Source organism: Austrofundulus limnaeus, unplaced genomic scaffold (genome assembly GCF_001266775.1).
Source record: "Austrofundulus limnaeus strain Quisiro unplaced genomic scaffold, Austrofundulus_limnaeus-1.0 Scaffold852, whole genome shotgun sequence".
In the NCBI taxonomy this organism is placed as follows: domain Eukaryota; kingdom Metazoa; phylum Chordata; class Actinopteri; order Cyprinodontiformes; family Rivulidae; genus Austrofundulus; species Austrofundulus limnaeus.
The window spans coordinates 71,871-87,998 of record NW_013953254.1 but is presented as its reverse complement, the minus strand read 5'-3'; the positions used below and the strand labels follow the sequence as shown (position 1 = coordinate 87,998).

The following is a 16,128-nucleotide window of genomic DNA, read 5'->3' as shown; positions in this document are numbered from 1 at the left end:
CATTTGGGTTCACCCTGCCTCACAGCTATAACAGTACTTGAGTTACACTGACACCAGTAAAAATTCAATAAAAAGATAATTACAAAAAAATGCCTGAAAAATCATTACTCCAGTAACCAAAAATTTTACTTAAATTAACAAAGTATTTGTACTTTGTTAATTTACACCTCCGGTTAAAAAAAGACATGAAAGTAAAAGGTCTAAATTTCTGTTTTTACCACTAAGAAAAAAGATGAAATGCTCTCTGGCAGATTAACTGATCATGAAGACTTCAGAATTAGATCTTCAGATTAGTATTTTAAGCGTTTGAGGTTTTATATTTACATATGTAAAGCAGTAACTACATTTAAGTTTAATAAACCTGTTTTTCTGTGGTCCTGGCTTGACATGCTTGTAAATGTTGACTTAATAAAACTGTACTATGTGCTGAAGACATGGATCAGTTATAAATCATCCTGTATTCACCAAAGCTATCCCTCTCCTCTGCAGATTAATACTTTCCAAGTGGTGCTGATTACAGACGGAGATCTTTCCTTCACCATATTCCAGTACAACAACATCACTTGGACAACAGGCAGGCACTCCAGCAGCGGGGGGAACCTGGTGGGGCTGGGGGGGATCGCAGCGCAGGTAAGATCACACAATTCTCTCCTCTGTGATAACAGTCAGGTTCTGCTCCACACGTCTGCTCTGTCATTCAGCTACAGTATCTTTTGTTCCTCTCTGCCTCTCTCTTCCCAGGCAGGTTTTAACGCCGGAGACGGCAAGCGCTACTTCAACATCCCCGGCTCCCGCACTGCCGACGTGGTCAACGTCGAGCGGACCACCAACGTGGGCTACCCAGGCAGATGGGTCTTCCGCATAGACGACGCAAATGTAGAAGTCGGGAGCTGCAACTCTGGTGAGAGCTTTCTTAAATACTCCTTTGAACCCTTTTTTTTTATTTTAAAGTTGTTTCTGGGACTGCTGTTACATTGACTTGTTTCCTCAGCATCAGTGTGCCCTCACCTGCGCCCGTGCCTGAACGGAGGCCAGTGCATCGATGACTGCATTACAGGAAACCCCTCCTTCACGTGCTCCTGCTTGGCTGGCTTCACTGGTCGCCGCTGTCAGATCAGTGAGTTACGGCTGACGCCGCTTCCTGCTCTGTTGAACTTGACTCACGCTGGCCGCTGTGAATGACTGCTTGTGAGAGCAGCCAGGAAAAAACCATGTCAACTCGTAAATAAAACGCTTGACTTTACAAGACTTTCCAGAGGAACACCTGAGCGTTTCCCTAATACCTGTACCTGCTTTGTGCCAGGACAGTGGGGAAATGAGCTCATTCACTCACCAGATGTTTCCGCCTAATTAAAAACATTGTTTCTCCTTTTCCTTGCAGATGTCAACGAGTGTTCCTCCAGCCCGTGTCAGAATGGAGGGATGTGTAGTGATCAGATAAACAGCTTCTTCTGTCAGTGTCCTCCAGGATACACTGGGATGCTCTGTGAAACAGGTACAATTACCAAATTACCTCATTCGCCCCACAGAAAATACAAACATCACAAATTTACCTTATTCTTCACATGGAAACACATTCGTGAAAGAAAACTTTTGCAAAAACATGTGTTTTACATGCGAAATGTGGTTTCCATGTGTGCTTTTGTTGTAACGGCTGTTATGTGTTGTGGCAGCTCTGTTTCTAGTTTCCGACGAATTCTTTATCCTACAGTTGTTGTCAGATGTTTACATCCACTCATCTTAGATATGAATGTCATTCATTTCAGGCTTTAATCATTTATTTAAAACATCTTTTGTTCAGGGTGGAACGATTATACAAACACAACTTCAGTGATGTTTGTAAATGCAAAAATTAGATGCACAAGCTGAATTTGTTCTACATTTTTTAACCCATATGAGATAATATGAAATAAAATATAGAAAATACAAACATCTGACTTGGTAGTGCAGAAGTAGCCTGGCCTTTGCCTTCCAACACAGTTCTGTTTAATTCTAGTTTCCCTTCACTGCTCCGTCTGGGATTTCTCCCATAGACAAGGATTTCTTCAGCAGAATTTTGTTCGGGCCAGTCAGAGAAATGAAGGCGAAGTTTTGAACGACGTCGATGTTCTGCGCAGTGTCTGCTAGTTATTTTAGCATAAGGCAGTGGAGGAAGTGAATGAAGCCAGTCTGTGTTGATAAGGCTTCCAAATTAAATTAAATTTGTCTGACAAAGCAGCAGCTCTCATTTACAACCGTCTCAATCGGCTCGGTACTTTTCTCCTCTCAGTAGGGTTGTTTACAGCACACGCGATTTCCTGTTAGCTTCCTTGCTTAGCCTGCTTCACAGTGAAGCTGGCATGCATACATCGCGGCCAACCGATCCAATCATTTTAAACTTCAGCAGAGGCCACGCCTCCAGCAAGAATCACTTTTCTATAGCCGAGAGTCCAGACCCTCGTATGAAGCTAAGTGAAGGACAAGGGTCTGGTTTTTAGTGCAGAAAGCTCTAAAATATATTTCAGCTTAACATGGACAAGACCTAACAACTTCTCATTAGTAATTATGATTGACTGCAGTTGGTATTTTCTTTTGGCCAGCATAAAATGGACTTATTGAATTGACCAATTGCCTTGCTTCCCTGTAATGTAATATTTTATTCTGTTTAACTTAAACTTGTCCTTAAAGTTGCCTTTAATTATATATATTTAACACAGTCAGTAAATTAGTGTTTGGTAGATTGTTTCTTTGTTCTAAAAATGCTTCTTGGTAATAAATCCTAACCCGTTCGAAAGTCTCTCATATTCTCTTTTAAATGGAGCCACATTTGTAAGGAACATGCATGTGTGTGATGAGCAGTAGAGCTGAGTATGTGGGTTGTTCACATGAAAAATTAACCAAATCTTCTTTGTCAAACAGTTTATTCTGCTGTTATTAACTGCTGTTTTGAGCTTCTGGTATCTCCAGGTGCTGCCAGTCAGTTCTAAGATTTATTGTTACAACAGAGAAATAATCTACCAAACACTGATTTACTGACTTTTTGTGCTAACTATAGTATATATTTTTTAACTATTAATTGTTCAAAATAACATTTGTTTTTGTTTCCGAGGTCCTACTAATCCAAATATCTCAGGAGTTTAAAAAAAAAGAAAACACTCTGAACAAAGGTTTGGCTCTCAAAGAATGTGTAGAACCATGGAAAGGTCCAAGGAACTGGTTAGGATGTAGAGGAACAACCCAGGAACCACAGATTTGAAGCCTGTCCTGAACTGGAAACTGCTGAAACACCAGTACAGCATCACTACGGACCGAGAAAGAAACTTCTGCTCCAATAGCGTGGCAAACCTGCCCCAAATACCTGCTGGAGAAAAGTTTTGTGGTCAGACAAGAGAAAGACTTAGCTGTTTGTCCACAAAGATAAAACGTTATGTTAGGAGGATTCAAGCTGAGGCTTTCAGACCAAAGAACACTGCACCAGCTGTCAAGCACGGTGGTGGGAGTGGCATGCTGTGGTTCTGGTGGATTGCCCAGAGTGATTGTAATGGTAAAAAGCTTGAAGCTTTGACACAATGAGGTGTTCCAGGAGGATCCCAAACACATCAGAACTGGATAAAGAAGGCTATAGGGTCTAGTATACTCAATCTGAAGCTGACACACCTTTCATAGCCCCTGACAAACAACTCTGACAATGAGAGTGGATTTCAGCAGGTCAGTTTGAGTATTCCAAGGGCTTAATGCTAAAGGTTGTTTTAATGTAGCAACTCAAGCTTTTTACCAAAGTAAAAGTGTAAAAGTACTTAATGCTAATGCTGAAGTGGTCAAATAGAAGAGCCAAAATCTCAACACTGTTGTAGATTTTGCTCAATCAGTAACCAGTTTTAATGAACTCCACCAGTTCTACCAAGAAGAGTTGAGAAACATCAGTCAGACCTATGGTTGGCAGTGATAACCACTGTGTGTCTGAGGGTGAAGGTTAAGCTTTATAAAAAGCAGTAAAGTTGTATAATCTGAATACATCATTTTAATTCTGAAAATATAAAATCCTTCATGCTCATGAGTGGATGTAAACTTCTGACCCTAACAGATATAGAAACCAGATGTTTGCACGACTGTGATTCTGTCTTTGAAACGGGATACAACTTGATGAACTGTAAAAGCAGATGTATTATTTATAATTGATGATATAATGTAAGAATAATTTCATCTTCTAATTGGTTTTTTTTATCATATTTTTATATTGGCTTTCAGATGTGTAAGTGTTTAAAGTTTTACACTCTGCTCTGTTTGGGTTATAAAATGTTTTCAAAAAGAACATCTCAGGGATCCGTTGCTAATTTCTGTGTGAAACTTTAAAATAATAAATTATTTGAAAAAAAATTAATTAAGAAAAGACAACTTTTATCTGAAAAGGTGTCTTGTCTTTAGAAATACCCAAATTCTTCTAAAGACCTTCATCCAAATACCTTCACAGCCAGCAGCACATACTTTCAGAATGAGGGGAGTTGTGTGGCGGATATAATGATCAGCTGAGTAAATACTCAGTGTGTGTGTGTGTGTGTGTGTGTGTGTGTGTTGCAGACATCGACGAGTGTGAGGCCAGGCCGTGTCTGAACAACGCGTCGTGTGTGCAGGACGTTGGTAACTTCACCTGTGTGTGTGAGCCTGGTTACACTGGTGTCCTGTGTGAGACAGGTGAGCAGCCTCTCCGCTCCAGATGGAATCATTTTCAGTGGTTTTTACATTAAACTCAGTCGTTTTCCAGATGTTTCTGTCAATGCATTTCCTGGTTTTCTAGAAAAATGATTTACATTTGAATTAGTTTTAAAACTTTTGTTTATTTCTTTTTCTTTTGTTTCAACAAACTTTAAAAGCTCGTTTTTATCCATTTTTTCTGAGTGATTTTTTTTAATTAAACCTAAATCCAGCCAGAAATTAAATAATCAGGCTGTATCAAGTTTATGAATCCCCCCTTCTCCATGGAACCAGATTATTTTTAATCCCAAACACCTGCTCAACAAAACTCTAAGATTTCACAAGTTCGTTCCTTCTAATCCGCCTCGGCTCCTCAGACAACAGCCTCTCAACTTGTCTTGTAATAAATATTTTTGCGGATCCTTCAGATATAAACGAATGTGAGTCCCAGCCCTGCTTGAGTGGAGGACAGTGCATCGATCAGGTGGACGGCTTCAGCTGCGTGTGTCCTGCTGCCTTCACTGGAGCATTCTGTGAAACAGGTAACTTGTTGCCACAGTACTGTGTGCTGAAGGTTTTTATCTGTGGAGCTAAACTCACCTGATAAAGTTTAGAGCAGCGATGACCAACTCATTTTCACTGAGGACCACATGAGCATCATGGTTCGTGGTCCTCAAAGGGTTAGTTATATTTGACTTCAAGGTTTCATGTTTAACTTTAACTGAACATGAAACATCATGTTCCTCGTCTCATTGCTATATATATATATATATATACTGTGCAACTGAGCATCACTAACAAACAGTAACTGAGCTCTACCTGGTATTTCCTACATAGAAACAGCCTTTTAACACGTCGTCTTATAAACACTGAAAAGTACGACTGACTAAATATAAAATAAATTACAGAAATACTTTAAAAAGGAAAAGTAAGAGTTCTCCCACTTTCTGACTGGGAATTCCCACAGGTGGGGAATTCCAATTTAAATTAACAACTTGTAAGTGGGAAATTACCACTTCCCAGTACAACTGGGCTGCATCAAGAGCAGCTGATAAAAATGCAGTTAAATGTAGATTTTACATGGTAAATTTTACCGGCTGTCGACTTCTTTTGAACCCTGTGCAGCTCCTCCTAGTGGTGGGATGTTGTCATTTCACAGGTAAAATAATCAACAGGCATTTTGGGAGATGTAGCTTATAATCAATGCTGGCTTTAAAAGAGATCATTTTAAGACATTAATCCATCTCTGAAGTGCTCACAGGCCACATACAGTGCTGTGGAGGGCCACGTTTGGCCTGCAGGCCTTCAGTTTGTCACATACTTTGAAAAATTGAAATCTTTTGTGACCTTATTTTATTACTCAGTCATGCTTTGTTTCATAACAGCTAACAAAATCGGTGTGTAAGAGGTTCATCAAATGTTTTGCAGTTGTTTAAGATTTTTACTATATAATCAACTGAAAATGTTTTTTTAATAATAATTGATTCATCTGTTTCAAGATATCTTAAAAAATATAATAAAATAATACCAAATCAGGAGTTTGCGACATGTTTCTAGTCAACACTTTTTTCACTCCGAAATGTTTTCATTCTCCCTCACGTGTTCTGACATTAAGAGAACTGAGCAATGAAGTGTTTAACAAGTGACTTTGTCTCGTTCTCTCTGCAAACATTGTGTTTTATTAATAAAAAATACCCAAATGTCCCACAGGAAAGACAAGGCCTTAAAGGCAGCATCCTCTGATGTAAACTATTGAGGTGGAACTTTGCCACTTTTTCAGCACCAAATCGTCAAATAGAACAACTTCAGTCTGAAATTATACAACTTTTAGTTTCAATTCACTATTAGTTTACTGTAAACTGTATCGTCTGTGAATGGAAATCTGTAGTTCTTTACACAGACTGAGCAGCTCAGATAAGTCTGAACAGACAGTAACAGCAAGGTTTGTGATGCAACCACAGAAATCAAAGATTTATGTTCTTACCTCTAACGTGCTGAAATGCCTGTTGACATTATGAACCTGGACTCTAGCTGTGCAGATAATTTAGAGTTTGTACGACTCAGACCTTTATGTCCAAGATGTGAAGTCTGAATACGATGTAGAATTTTTCAGTAATGCATTACAATCCCATTTATCTCCATTTCAATTGGTAGTACTTAAATCTAAATGCAGGCACCTAAAATCCAATGCAAAAGCACTTTAAATGTGAAGACAAGTTAATGAAACCATCATTTAATTTGTTTGTTTCATTGTGTGAAGCAGCTAAAGCGTATTCTCTTCCTTCCTCTCTCAGAGCTGATGACACAGCAGATGAATTCCTCAGAGGCACTGAATCAAACAGGTAAAATAAGAACAAGCTTGGTCGTAATATTTGACATAGAGCTTTTAGAGCACAACATGTTTAAATGTGAGTAAACACCCGGCTACAGCAGCTCAGGAGTGAGGACCTGTCAGCTGCGCTGCAGGCCTCGGCGGTGACGAGTGTGAGGGTTTTAGTTCACCGACGCTAACTGCAGGCAGCTGGGCAGGTAGAGAGCAGACTGTGGTATTTGAAGACGAGTGCAGCTATCCCACAGGAATTTGGAACTCTGCCCTGGAAGGAGTCGCTGTAATGATGGATTATCGTAATTATCAAAACTGACACGGCCTCACCCAGTTTACTACAAGAACCGGTGGCTGGATCCTGTGAATAATTGTTTTACGGCAGATTTTATTAGTTTACCAACAAGAGGAAGTGCTTTGTCTAGACTTAAAAAGGCTTCTTTACGAGCTGAAGCCGTGTTTTGGTATTCAGCTCGTTTCTTCAGACTGAGCTAGTAAAATATGCACACTTCCACACTTGCTTCTTTGGAAGTCGGCCATGGCATCACACTATCGTTTAAAGCTCAGCTTCTGCTTGCAAATGCAGCCAAAATATGTTTAATCCATATTAAGTTGTTATTTCTTATTTATGATCTGTGCCCTTCTATACTTGTTAAAGGAAATGACTCCATCAGTGAAGCTTTTTCAGACTTCCGTGATTATTTACTGTTACTTACTGATAGCAGTCCCAAGAAAAAATAGCTCTTTAATAGCATTTGAGCTGTTATAAATGCACGCTACTTCTCACCCTTAAGCTGAAATAACTCTCAGTGCTTATACAGGCTCTCTTAAATCTCCCAAATACTTTCCTGCCCGGCTCACTTGGAAAGCGCAGCGGAAAAAAGAAGCACGATCCTCGAAGGAAGAGAAGGTAGCGGGACTCAGAAGTGCCTAATCAGGCTCTCAGATCAAAGGGTCCGTGCTGCACAGGTGGCCAATCAAAAGGGCTCTCGCTAAATTAACAATCCATTAATTGCCCCCAGGGCCAGGCATTTTTGGTCACGAAATATGCCCCGTATCATCAGAAATTTAATCCCCCACCTCCCCCATCCACCGAGCTCCCCGGGACTTCAAAGGTGGAGCCACTTAGCCGTGATGCAGCCACATCCTTTGATCCACTGCTGCAATTAGCCGGGAGAGGAAAACAAAAACATTCCTACGGTTTGCATGGAGCGGATGTGCAACGTGCTGATCCTGTTAGCTTTGCAGAAAAAAAGGAAAAAATCAATATATAGTTTAATGTGTAGTAAATAAAATGTGCTGCTGAGGCTAACTAATAAAACCTTCTGTTTATATACTTAGAAGAAAAAGTCAGTAAATCAGTGTTTGATTATTTCTTTGTTGTAACAATAAACCTTAGAACTAATTGGCAGCACCAGAAGCTCAAAATAAGAGTTACTAACAGTAAAATAAGATGTTTGACAGTGAAGATTTGGTTCATTTTTAATGTGAACAACTATCATACTCAGCGCTGTTGCTCATCCCTCAAATGCATGTTCCTTACAAATGTAGCACAGTTTAAAAGAGAAATTAACAGATTTTTCAACAGTATAAGTTACAACAAAGAAATAATCTACCAAACACTAATTTACTGACTTTTTGCGCCAAGTTTCTTTAAGTTTAAAACTGAAAACCTAATTTGTCTGTTTCCCCGTGCCTGCAGAGGAATGTCTTTGCCAAAACGGGGGCGTCTGCGTGGACACGAATGGAACCTGCGAATGCCCCCCAGGCTACACAGGACACTACTGTCAGTTTGGTGCGTATGATCTCTATAATCCTGTCAGGTGTCTCATGAGCACGCTGCTGAACGGCTCACTGTAAGACGGCACACGTCTCCACCTGAGAGACCTTTTCCCCGAGCTTGTGTACCAGCTTGTCACGTTCCTCTCCCTCAGAAGTAACTCAGACAGTGTGCAGCAACAGCAGACCATGTCCCGATGGGAGTCCGTGTTTGGAGTACGGAGGGACCTACATGTGCACGTGTTATACCGCAGTAGACCTCGACCCCATGGACATTTACCCCTATGGTAAGAGACTGAGGCACTTTGGCAAAGTTAAAATAACGAGCTCACATTGGCAGTTTCCACTGGAGGTGGTGTTTGAACATTTACAAACGATCAATGTCATTGAAATACTGCCGTCTTTAATTCTAGCAAAAAGGATAGTTTATGGTTTTAAAAGCCTGCATCCTTGAGTAAAACTCAGGAGCTTTACTACTGCCCCTTGCAGTGGAACACAGTCAAGTCTTTTTATGTGTTTTTCAGTACAGCCCCAATCGGTCTGCGACTCCTCCCCCTGTCTAAATGGGGGGTACTGCTACGAGCGAGACGGGGGCTACACCTGCGAGTGCAGATATGGATTCTGGGGGAACCACTGTGAAAAAGGTACAATCATTGATGAGAAGACAGAGCAGCTAACATTAGCACTAACATTATCCAAACGTCCTTCAGATCCATGCGTTATGATTCACTCTGCAGCCCAACAGCAGCTCGTCGTGCCCCAGGAAACATGCCATCACTTGTAATGCTGCTTAAAATATTGTGATGCTCAAAGGCTTAGGATAATTTGTACTTGTGCATGAGTTATGGGCTATTTCCCTGAGTTATTGCTTGAATTGCAATGAAGCAGAAGGGATGCGTTTTGATTGTGATTAAAAGCTGGAGCGCTCTGCTTCAATGATTTTTTTTCCCCCTGTCTCTTTCCAGTTAGACTCAGTACCTGTGCCTCTAACCCCTGCCGCAACGGAGGCTCGTGTAGGGAAGAGGCAGGAAGTTACAGATGTGTGTGTCCTTACAGGTTCACTGGAAAACACTGTGAAGTGGGTGAGTGTCGCCCCGATGTCACGTTCCAAAGATTTAGTGTGCAGTGTACAGACTTTTCTCACAGGTCTGGTTTTTTGTACCAAATCACTGAGCTGTAAAGATATCTAAGGATGATTATGCAAATGTTTTGTGTTGTGATCATCTGTGTACTTCATTTTTTATTGAACAGTTATGATTTAAACTTGGCACAACAAGTCAGTAAATTAGTTTTTAAGGATTGTTTCTTTGTTGTAACAATGCTTCCTGGTAATAAATCTTATATTGTTGAATAACCTGTTCATTTCTATTTTAAACGGTGCCACATTTGTAAGGAACATGCATGTGTGTGATGAGCTGTACAGCCGATGTGGGTTGTTCACATAAACAATTAACCAAATCTCTGTCAAACAGTTTATTTTATTATTAACTCTTGTTTTGAGTTTCTGGTAGCTCCAGGTGCTGCCAATCAGTTCTAAGATTTATTGTTACAACAAAGAAATAATCGGCCAAACACTAATTTACTGACTTTTTGAGGATAATAATAATAATAATAATGATAATAATAATAATAATAATAATAATAATAATAATAATAATAATAATAATAATTTAAACAGATAAAGTACATCAAAGTTGGTGCAAAGTAGCATAAAGTTCCTTAAATTTTAATAAAAAAATATTGGAATCTACTAAAAAAAGGCAAAGATAAAAAACTGCAAGTCTGTTGAACTGATGCGCCTCTATTCTGCTAAATGTTACATTTGGTTTAAAAAGAAGAGAAATTCTAACAACTTAAACACTGGAACCATGACCTCATAGAGAAGCTGAGATTTATTTTTGGTTGAAAGCAGACAATAATCTCTTGTTATGAATCAGTTGATATATCTTGATCTGAAAGCAATCATTGGTGCCAACCTATAGCCAACTCATTTTAAAATAAGACAACTGCTACAACTTTCATTCTCAGTTTCACAGCCGATGACCTAAACTGAGGTGGCAGTAGCTGACACTTCCCCCGACTTCTTCCTCCACCTCACGAGCCACTGGGCAGATTCTAATTAAGCTTGGAGGAAATTATAAAACTCAATTCAAGATTAAGCTTACTGACCTCAGAAAAGACCAAAAAAAGGCCATAACTCATCCAGTTTTGACGATATTGTGCTTAAATTTGATGCGGTGTGAACTCTGCATATTTTAAAACTCATAAAAGGCTGCAAGGCAGTTCACATTCCTAATTAATTCTGCTCTTTATTGTGAAAACTTGTCCTGAGAAAACCTTTATCTATTAAAGCAGTTGTTCCCAAAGTTGGGATCGGGACCCACAGTGGGGTCCGGAAACATCAAGGTGGGGTCCTGAAAAGATTTTCTGAATTAATTACACTAAAAAATTACAACTATCAATATTTTTTGGCTTTGATATTACAAATGAGTAAAGTTAGTGTACTTAAAATGGACAAAAAGAGAGTAATAAATATTGTTTATATGCTCTTGTTTGTTTGACGTGAAACCAACAACAGCTGGGGTTGCAGGTCTCTGCTGCTGCTGTTTTGTGGGTCAAAAGCTGAAAACTTTGGGAACCACTTTATTAAAGTATTTAATATGTACGGGAAGTGAAAATATTTGCTGTTTAAAAACTAGTACTGCAAAAAAATAAATAAAAAAATTCTTTACTTTTTTTCTTTCTTTCTTTCAGGGAAACCAGACCCCTGCTCCTCCGGTCCTTGTCTGAATGGCGGGACATGTTTTCACTACTTGGGCAAATATAAATGTGAATGCACCGAGGCGTTCAGCGGCAGGCGCTGTCAGATAAGCAGGAGCTCAGTGCAAACCTCTGCAGGTGAGCAGACCGTATGTCACCGCGCAGCAATGTCCTGACCTCTGACTGATGTTGACATTTACACAGAGCTGCCTCGGACAACAGATACTAGTTTTCCACCTACAGATAATCTTAGCTGTGTTGCTGCACTGGAGGCCCTAAATATCCAGATATAGATGCATCAGCTATATAAAGTCTGAGCTGATTAGAGCGGGTGATTCATGTCTGCACACTCTAACAACATGCTGAAGGTATTTTTAGCAGAGCGAGCACAGGGAGTCTGATGGAAATCACCTCAGTTGCTTGCGGCGCGATGAGCTCTTTTAAAGCCGCGGCTGTTTTTGTGCCGCTGTTACCATGCAGCCATCACGAGGAGGCATGTGTGTGTGTTCGTTTCAGAGCTGGGCTGCGGGCCGCCCCCGCACGTCAAACACGCCGAGGTCCAGTTCTCCTCAACAACGCCGGGCTCCGTTGCCTCGTACATCTGTCACTCAGGCTTCACGTCCGTACCCAGAGCCACTCAGAGCACCTGTGGCATCCAGGGAGACTGGAGCCGGCCGCCTGTTTGCGAGGGTCCGTAGCACGCATCGACACACACAGCCCCTCCATAAAAACATATGAAAAGAAAACAATCAACACTTGTTAATTTTTTTTTTGACAGAGATCAACGAGTGCCTGTCGCAGCCTTGTCTGAATGACGGCTCCTGTCAAAATAAGATCGGATCCTTTCAGTGTGTGTGCAAGGAGGGCTTCAGTGGAAACCGCTGTCAGATAGGTACGTTTTAAACCCTGAACAGGATCTTTAGACTTTTTGGAACGGGGTTTTCATCTCATAAAAACAATCACAAGTGAGTAAAGCTAACGGCTCGTCTGAGCAGCGCCACTTCACAGTGGTTCTGTCACAGTCAGGGGTGAGTTGAGTTAAGGACACAAACACAGGTATGACTGAGACAAAGAAAACTGTGCAACAAGCTCGAGACAAGGGGGTGGGAACTATATGTGCTGTGTGAGAGTTTAATGTTAAATGCTGATTCATAATTGGAGGCAGGTGGTGTGTGAGGAGCTACAAATATTACTGAGGAAGGAAGGAAGGATGAGCAAAACTAATCTAAAGTACAGTAACACCTAAAACAAAAAAAATAAATCAAATAAAACAAAAAATCCTAAATTAGGTTGGTCTGAGGTTTGTTTTAATGCTTCTGTGTGAAACATAACATAACATTTTTGCTTTAGACAGTTTCTTTGACTTGGTAAATGTATTTATTATTTTCCCTTTTTTTTTTCCAATTTCCATTTTTTTGTATTTGAAATAGAAACTTTATTGTAATGTGATACAGACCAACAGTCTTCAGTGTAAATACATTTATTTATTAACCTTTATTTAACAAGACAAAACCCACTGAGATCACAGAGCTGTTTTGAAAGGGAGACCAGTACCTGAGTACCTGAAGAAAACCCACACAAGCACAAGCAGAACACGCAAACTCCACACAGAAAGATCCAAACCAGGGATCAAACCCAGAACCTTCCTGCTGTGAGGCCTCTGTTCAAACCACTGAGCCAAATAAATAGTAAAGCCAAATAATTATCTCCTATAACACTGCTGGAAGTGTAAAGATACAATATAAACTAGACATGGGTTTTTACGATGTAAAAACAAGTGTGCATTGCAGCATGGCTTTGCCTGTAGCATTGGACTTGCAGAATGAACTTTGACCAAGTTCAAATGTGTTTTCTATACCAGCTTGTGCCTGTCATGTCAGCAGGTGTTTTTCATTAAGGTAAGTGAGTGACAATATGAAGTTGGAAGAGATTTTTTGTTAAAGTTGCGTTAGCTGGGTTTTGAAACCTGATCTCCCACATGAAAGCCCGTGACATAGACCATTAGACCAATGGAGCTGTGGCAGGGTGTGGTGCCAGGGGTTGGTTTTTATGTGTGCAGAAAGAGGCCACATTGCCAATACAATTATTGGGCCTCATGCAAGAACCGTTCGTATGCACAGATTTGTTCTTAAATTGTGCATACGAGTGATTTAGGAGGATTTGTGGCATTCACCAATGTTTTCGTATTCTAAGATTTTTTTCAGATACGAACAAAATTTATGAGTGGTCCAGACCTGTCGTATATTTTACGAGCAGTCAGTCTGCTGTTATCCAGACGGGTTTTCCTCCGGGTTGTTCTCCGCAGTGACACTTTCCAGCTTGTCCTGGGGGACTCTGAGACATTCCCAGACCAGAGGGGGTACATAATCCCTCCAGCGAGTCCTGGGTTTTCTCCAAAGTGCTAGACTTATTTTGRAAACATTTTAAAATGCTTATTTCAAACCCGCATCTGAGACCACCGCAGCGCGTGCGGGGTGGGGGGGGGGGGGGTACGGTGCGCAGCGCTGTGGCTTCTGAATAAATGAAAATGATTTAACACAGTTGTTTATACTTTTAGCAGCTCTTTTTTATTCCACAGCTGACCTGCTAAAAATGACAGATTTTCTTTTCTGGATCTCTGACAGACGGACTTCAATCTCTGAACTCGTAAAGTTCTTTTTAGTTTTCGCTGTCATTTTCATGAATGAATGAACACTTCCTTGTATCTGAGGCAGGAAACATAGCCTTATATGGTGTTTTTGGGGTGGTAATTACACTAATCTCCTCTCACGTGCACGAGCAGCTGGATACGAACAGGTGTAATTTACGCAGCTCATTTACACACTTTTCCTGAAGATAGAAGAGTTTGCTGAATCTGACGTGACATGCTCGTACGAACTCTTTGTACGAACAAAAGTAAGAGAAATTTAGGATAAGAATACGAAAATGTTCTTGCATGAGGCCCAATGACACTAAACTGCATAATATTATAACAATAGAGCAATATTAAGATAATGATATCGTAAAACATCAAAATACAATCATATTAGTATTGTAAACACTGAACTATTGAGATTAAATATAAAAAACTATGGCATAGTACCAAGTTGAGTACAGCTGGAGGCAGTATTGGACCATTACAAGGCCCCATTGACTCTCATTTTATGAATTTGGAATAAAGTTTCAACATTAATATTTCAAAAACTACAAGTTGTACAGGTACCAAAAGGCATAGCAATCATTTGGCACAGGACCTTTACAGATAGAAATTACAATGGCAGCTGTAGGACAATGTATGCAGGAGCATTGGACTTTCAGAATGAACTTTGACCAAGTTCAAATGTGTTTTCTATACCAGCTTGTGCCTGTCACGTCAGCAGGTGTGTGTAATTAAGGTAATTGTGTGACAATATAAAGTTTGAAGAGATTTTTGTTAAAGTTGCGGTAGCTGGATTTGAACCCTGATCTCCCGCATGAAAGCCCACAGTGCTCATCATGAGACAATAGGAGATGTGGCAGAGGACAAACCCAGGGATTGGTTTGTATGTATACAGAAAAAGTTTACCTTGCCAATGCAATTATTGGCACTTAAGTGCAATATATTACAGCAATTGGACAACATAAAGACAGTATTACAGTAAAATATCAAAATACATTCATATTAATATTGTAATCACTGAACTTCTGAGTTTAAATATTATGAAACTATGGTGCAGTACCATATTGTGTAGATGCAGCAGGGGGCAGTATTGGACTAATGCAAGGTTCCATTGACTGTCATTATAATTTATTAAACATTAATATTTCAAAAACAATAAGTTTTACAGGCACCAAAAGGCATAGCCATCATTTGGCACAGGGGCTTTACAGACATAAATTACAATGGCAGCTCTAGGACAAAGTATGCAGTAGGAGAAGCATGGCAAAGTTGAGATGACTTGGATGGGAAACGAATCACAATAGTGTGCATTGCATTGGCAATGCACACTGGTAAATTGTGTTTGCGTTAAAGCTATGACAACTGCTCTAAGTCATCAGAAATCTACTTTTGAGCTGGTCCTGTTCTGCTGTCAACCTGACTGTCCCATCAGAACTTTTCTGAGGTCGTTCAGACGTCACACTTCCTACATCGGTACTGCTGGCGCCATTTTGAGAAGGAACAGCTTTCCCAATGACTTATATACTGTAGAAAATAGGTAATTGTTTGAGCTTTCCACTCCACTGAGTGTGTGAGAGTGAGAGAACCATGATGGTTGTATACTGCTGGGTGATAAATACAGCAAAGTTTTGTTCTATTTAGTAACTTTTTGAGGTTAAAAAGCAGAAAACGTGATCTAACTTTGCTACTTAGCATTGAGCTCATTTATTAAACACTGCACAGATTTGCTCCGATCACTTTTTAGCAGTAAGGTCAGTTTCAAATGTTTCTAAAAGAAACAAAACGGATCCAGTCAGCTGTCAGTCATTCAGAATGGAGACTGGAACTGATCAATAAGCGATTATATCTAATTAATACACATTTCTGTTCTTGTAAAAATGTTCACATCAAATATATATAAAATTTAAATATTTTATATACAGTATATTTGAATATTTAAATATATACTGTATATAAA

At 39.9% G+C, this 16,128-nt stretch overlaps 1 protein-coding gene across 3 annotated transcripts in view; it reads left to right on the top strand.

The window, feature by feature from the left end:
• sned1 (sushi, nidogen and EGF-like domains 1) overlaps positions 1–16,128 on the top strand; it is a 50,520-nt gene that overhangs the window by 16,474 nt on the left and 17,918 nt on the right. Inside the window, exons 3-16 of one of the 3 annotated variants that reach the window (XM_014029093.1) lie at positions 490–630; positions 742–901; positions 992–1,117; positions 1,382–1,495; positions 4,558–4,671; positions 5,100–5,213; positions 6,966–7,013; positions 8,697–8,789; positions 8,932–9,060; positions 9,298–9,417; positions 9,739–9,855; positions 11,528–11,671; positions 12,050–12,223; positions 12,312–12,425. In XM_014029093.1, the coding sequence (XP_013884547.1) occupies positions 490–630; positions 742–901; positions 992–1,117; positions 1,382–1,495; positions 4,558–4,671; positions 5,100–5,213; positions 6,966–7,013; positions 8,697–8,789; positions 8,932–9,060; positions 9,298–9,417; positions 9,739–9,855; positions 11,528–11,671; positions 12,050–12,223; positions 12,312–12,425 (1,708 nt within the window). Of the gene's footprint in view, positions 1–489; positions 631–707; positions 902–991; positions 1,118–1,381; positions 1,496–4,557; positions 4,672–5,099; positions 5,214–6,965; positions 7,014–8,696; positions 8,790–8,928; positions 9,061–9,297; positions 9,418–9,738; positions 9,856–11,527; positions 11,672–12,049; positions 12,224–12,311; positions 12,426–16,128 lie in introns of those variants that run through there. The other 2 variants (XM_014029092.1, XM_014029094.1) reach the window with 2 other exon arrangements.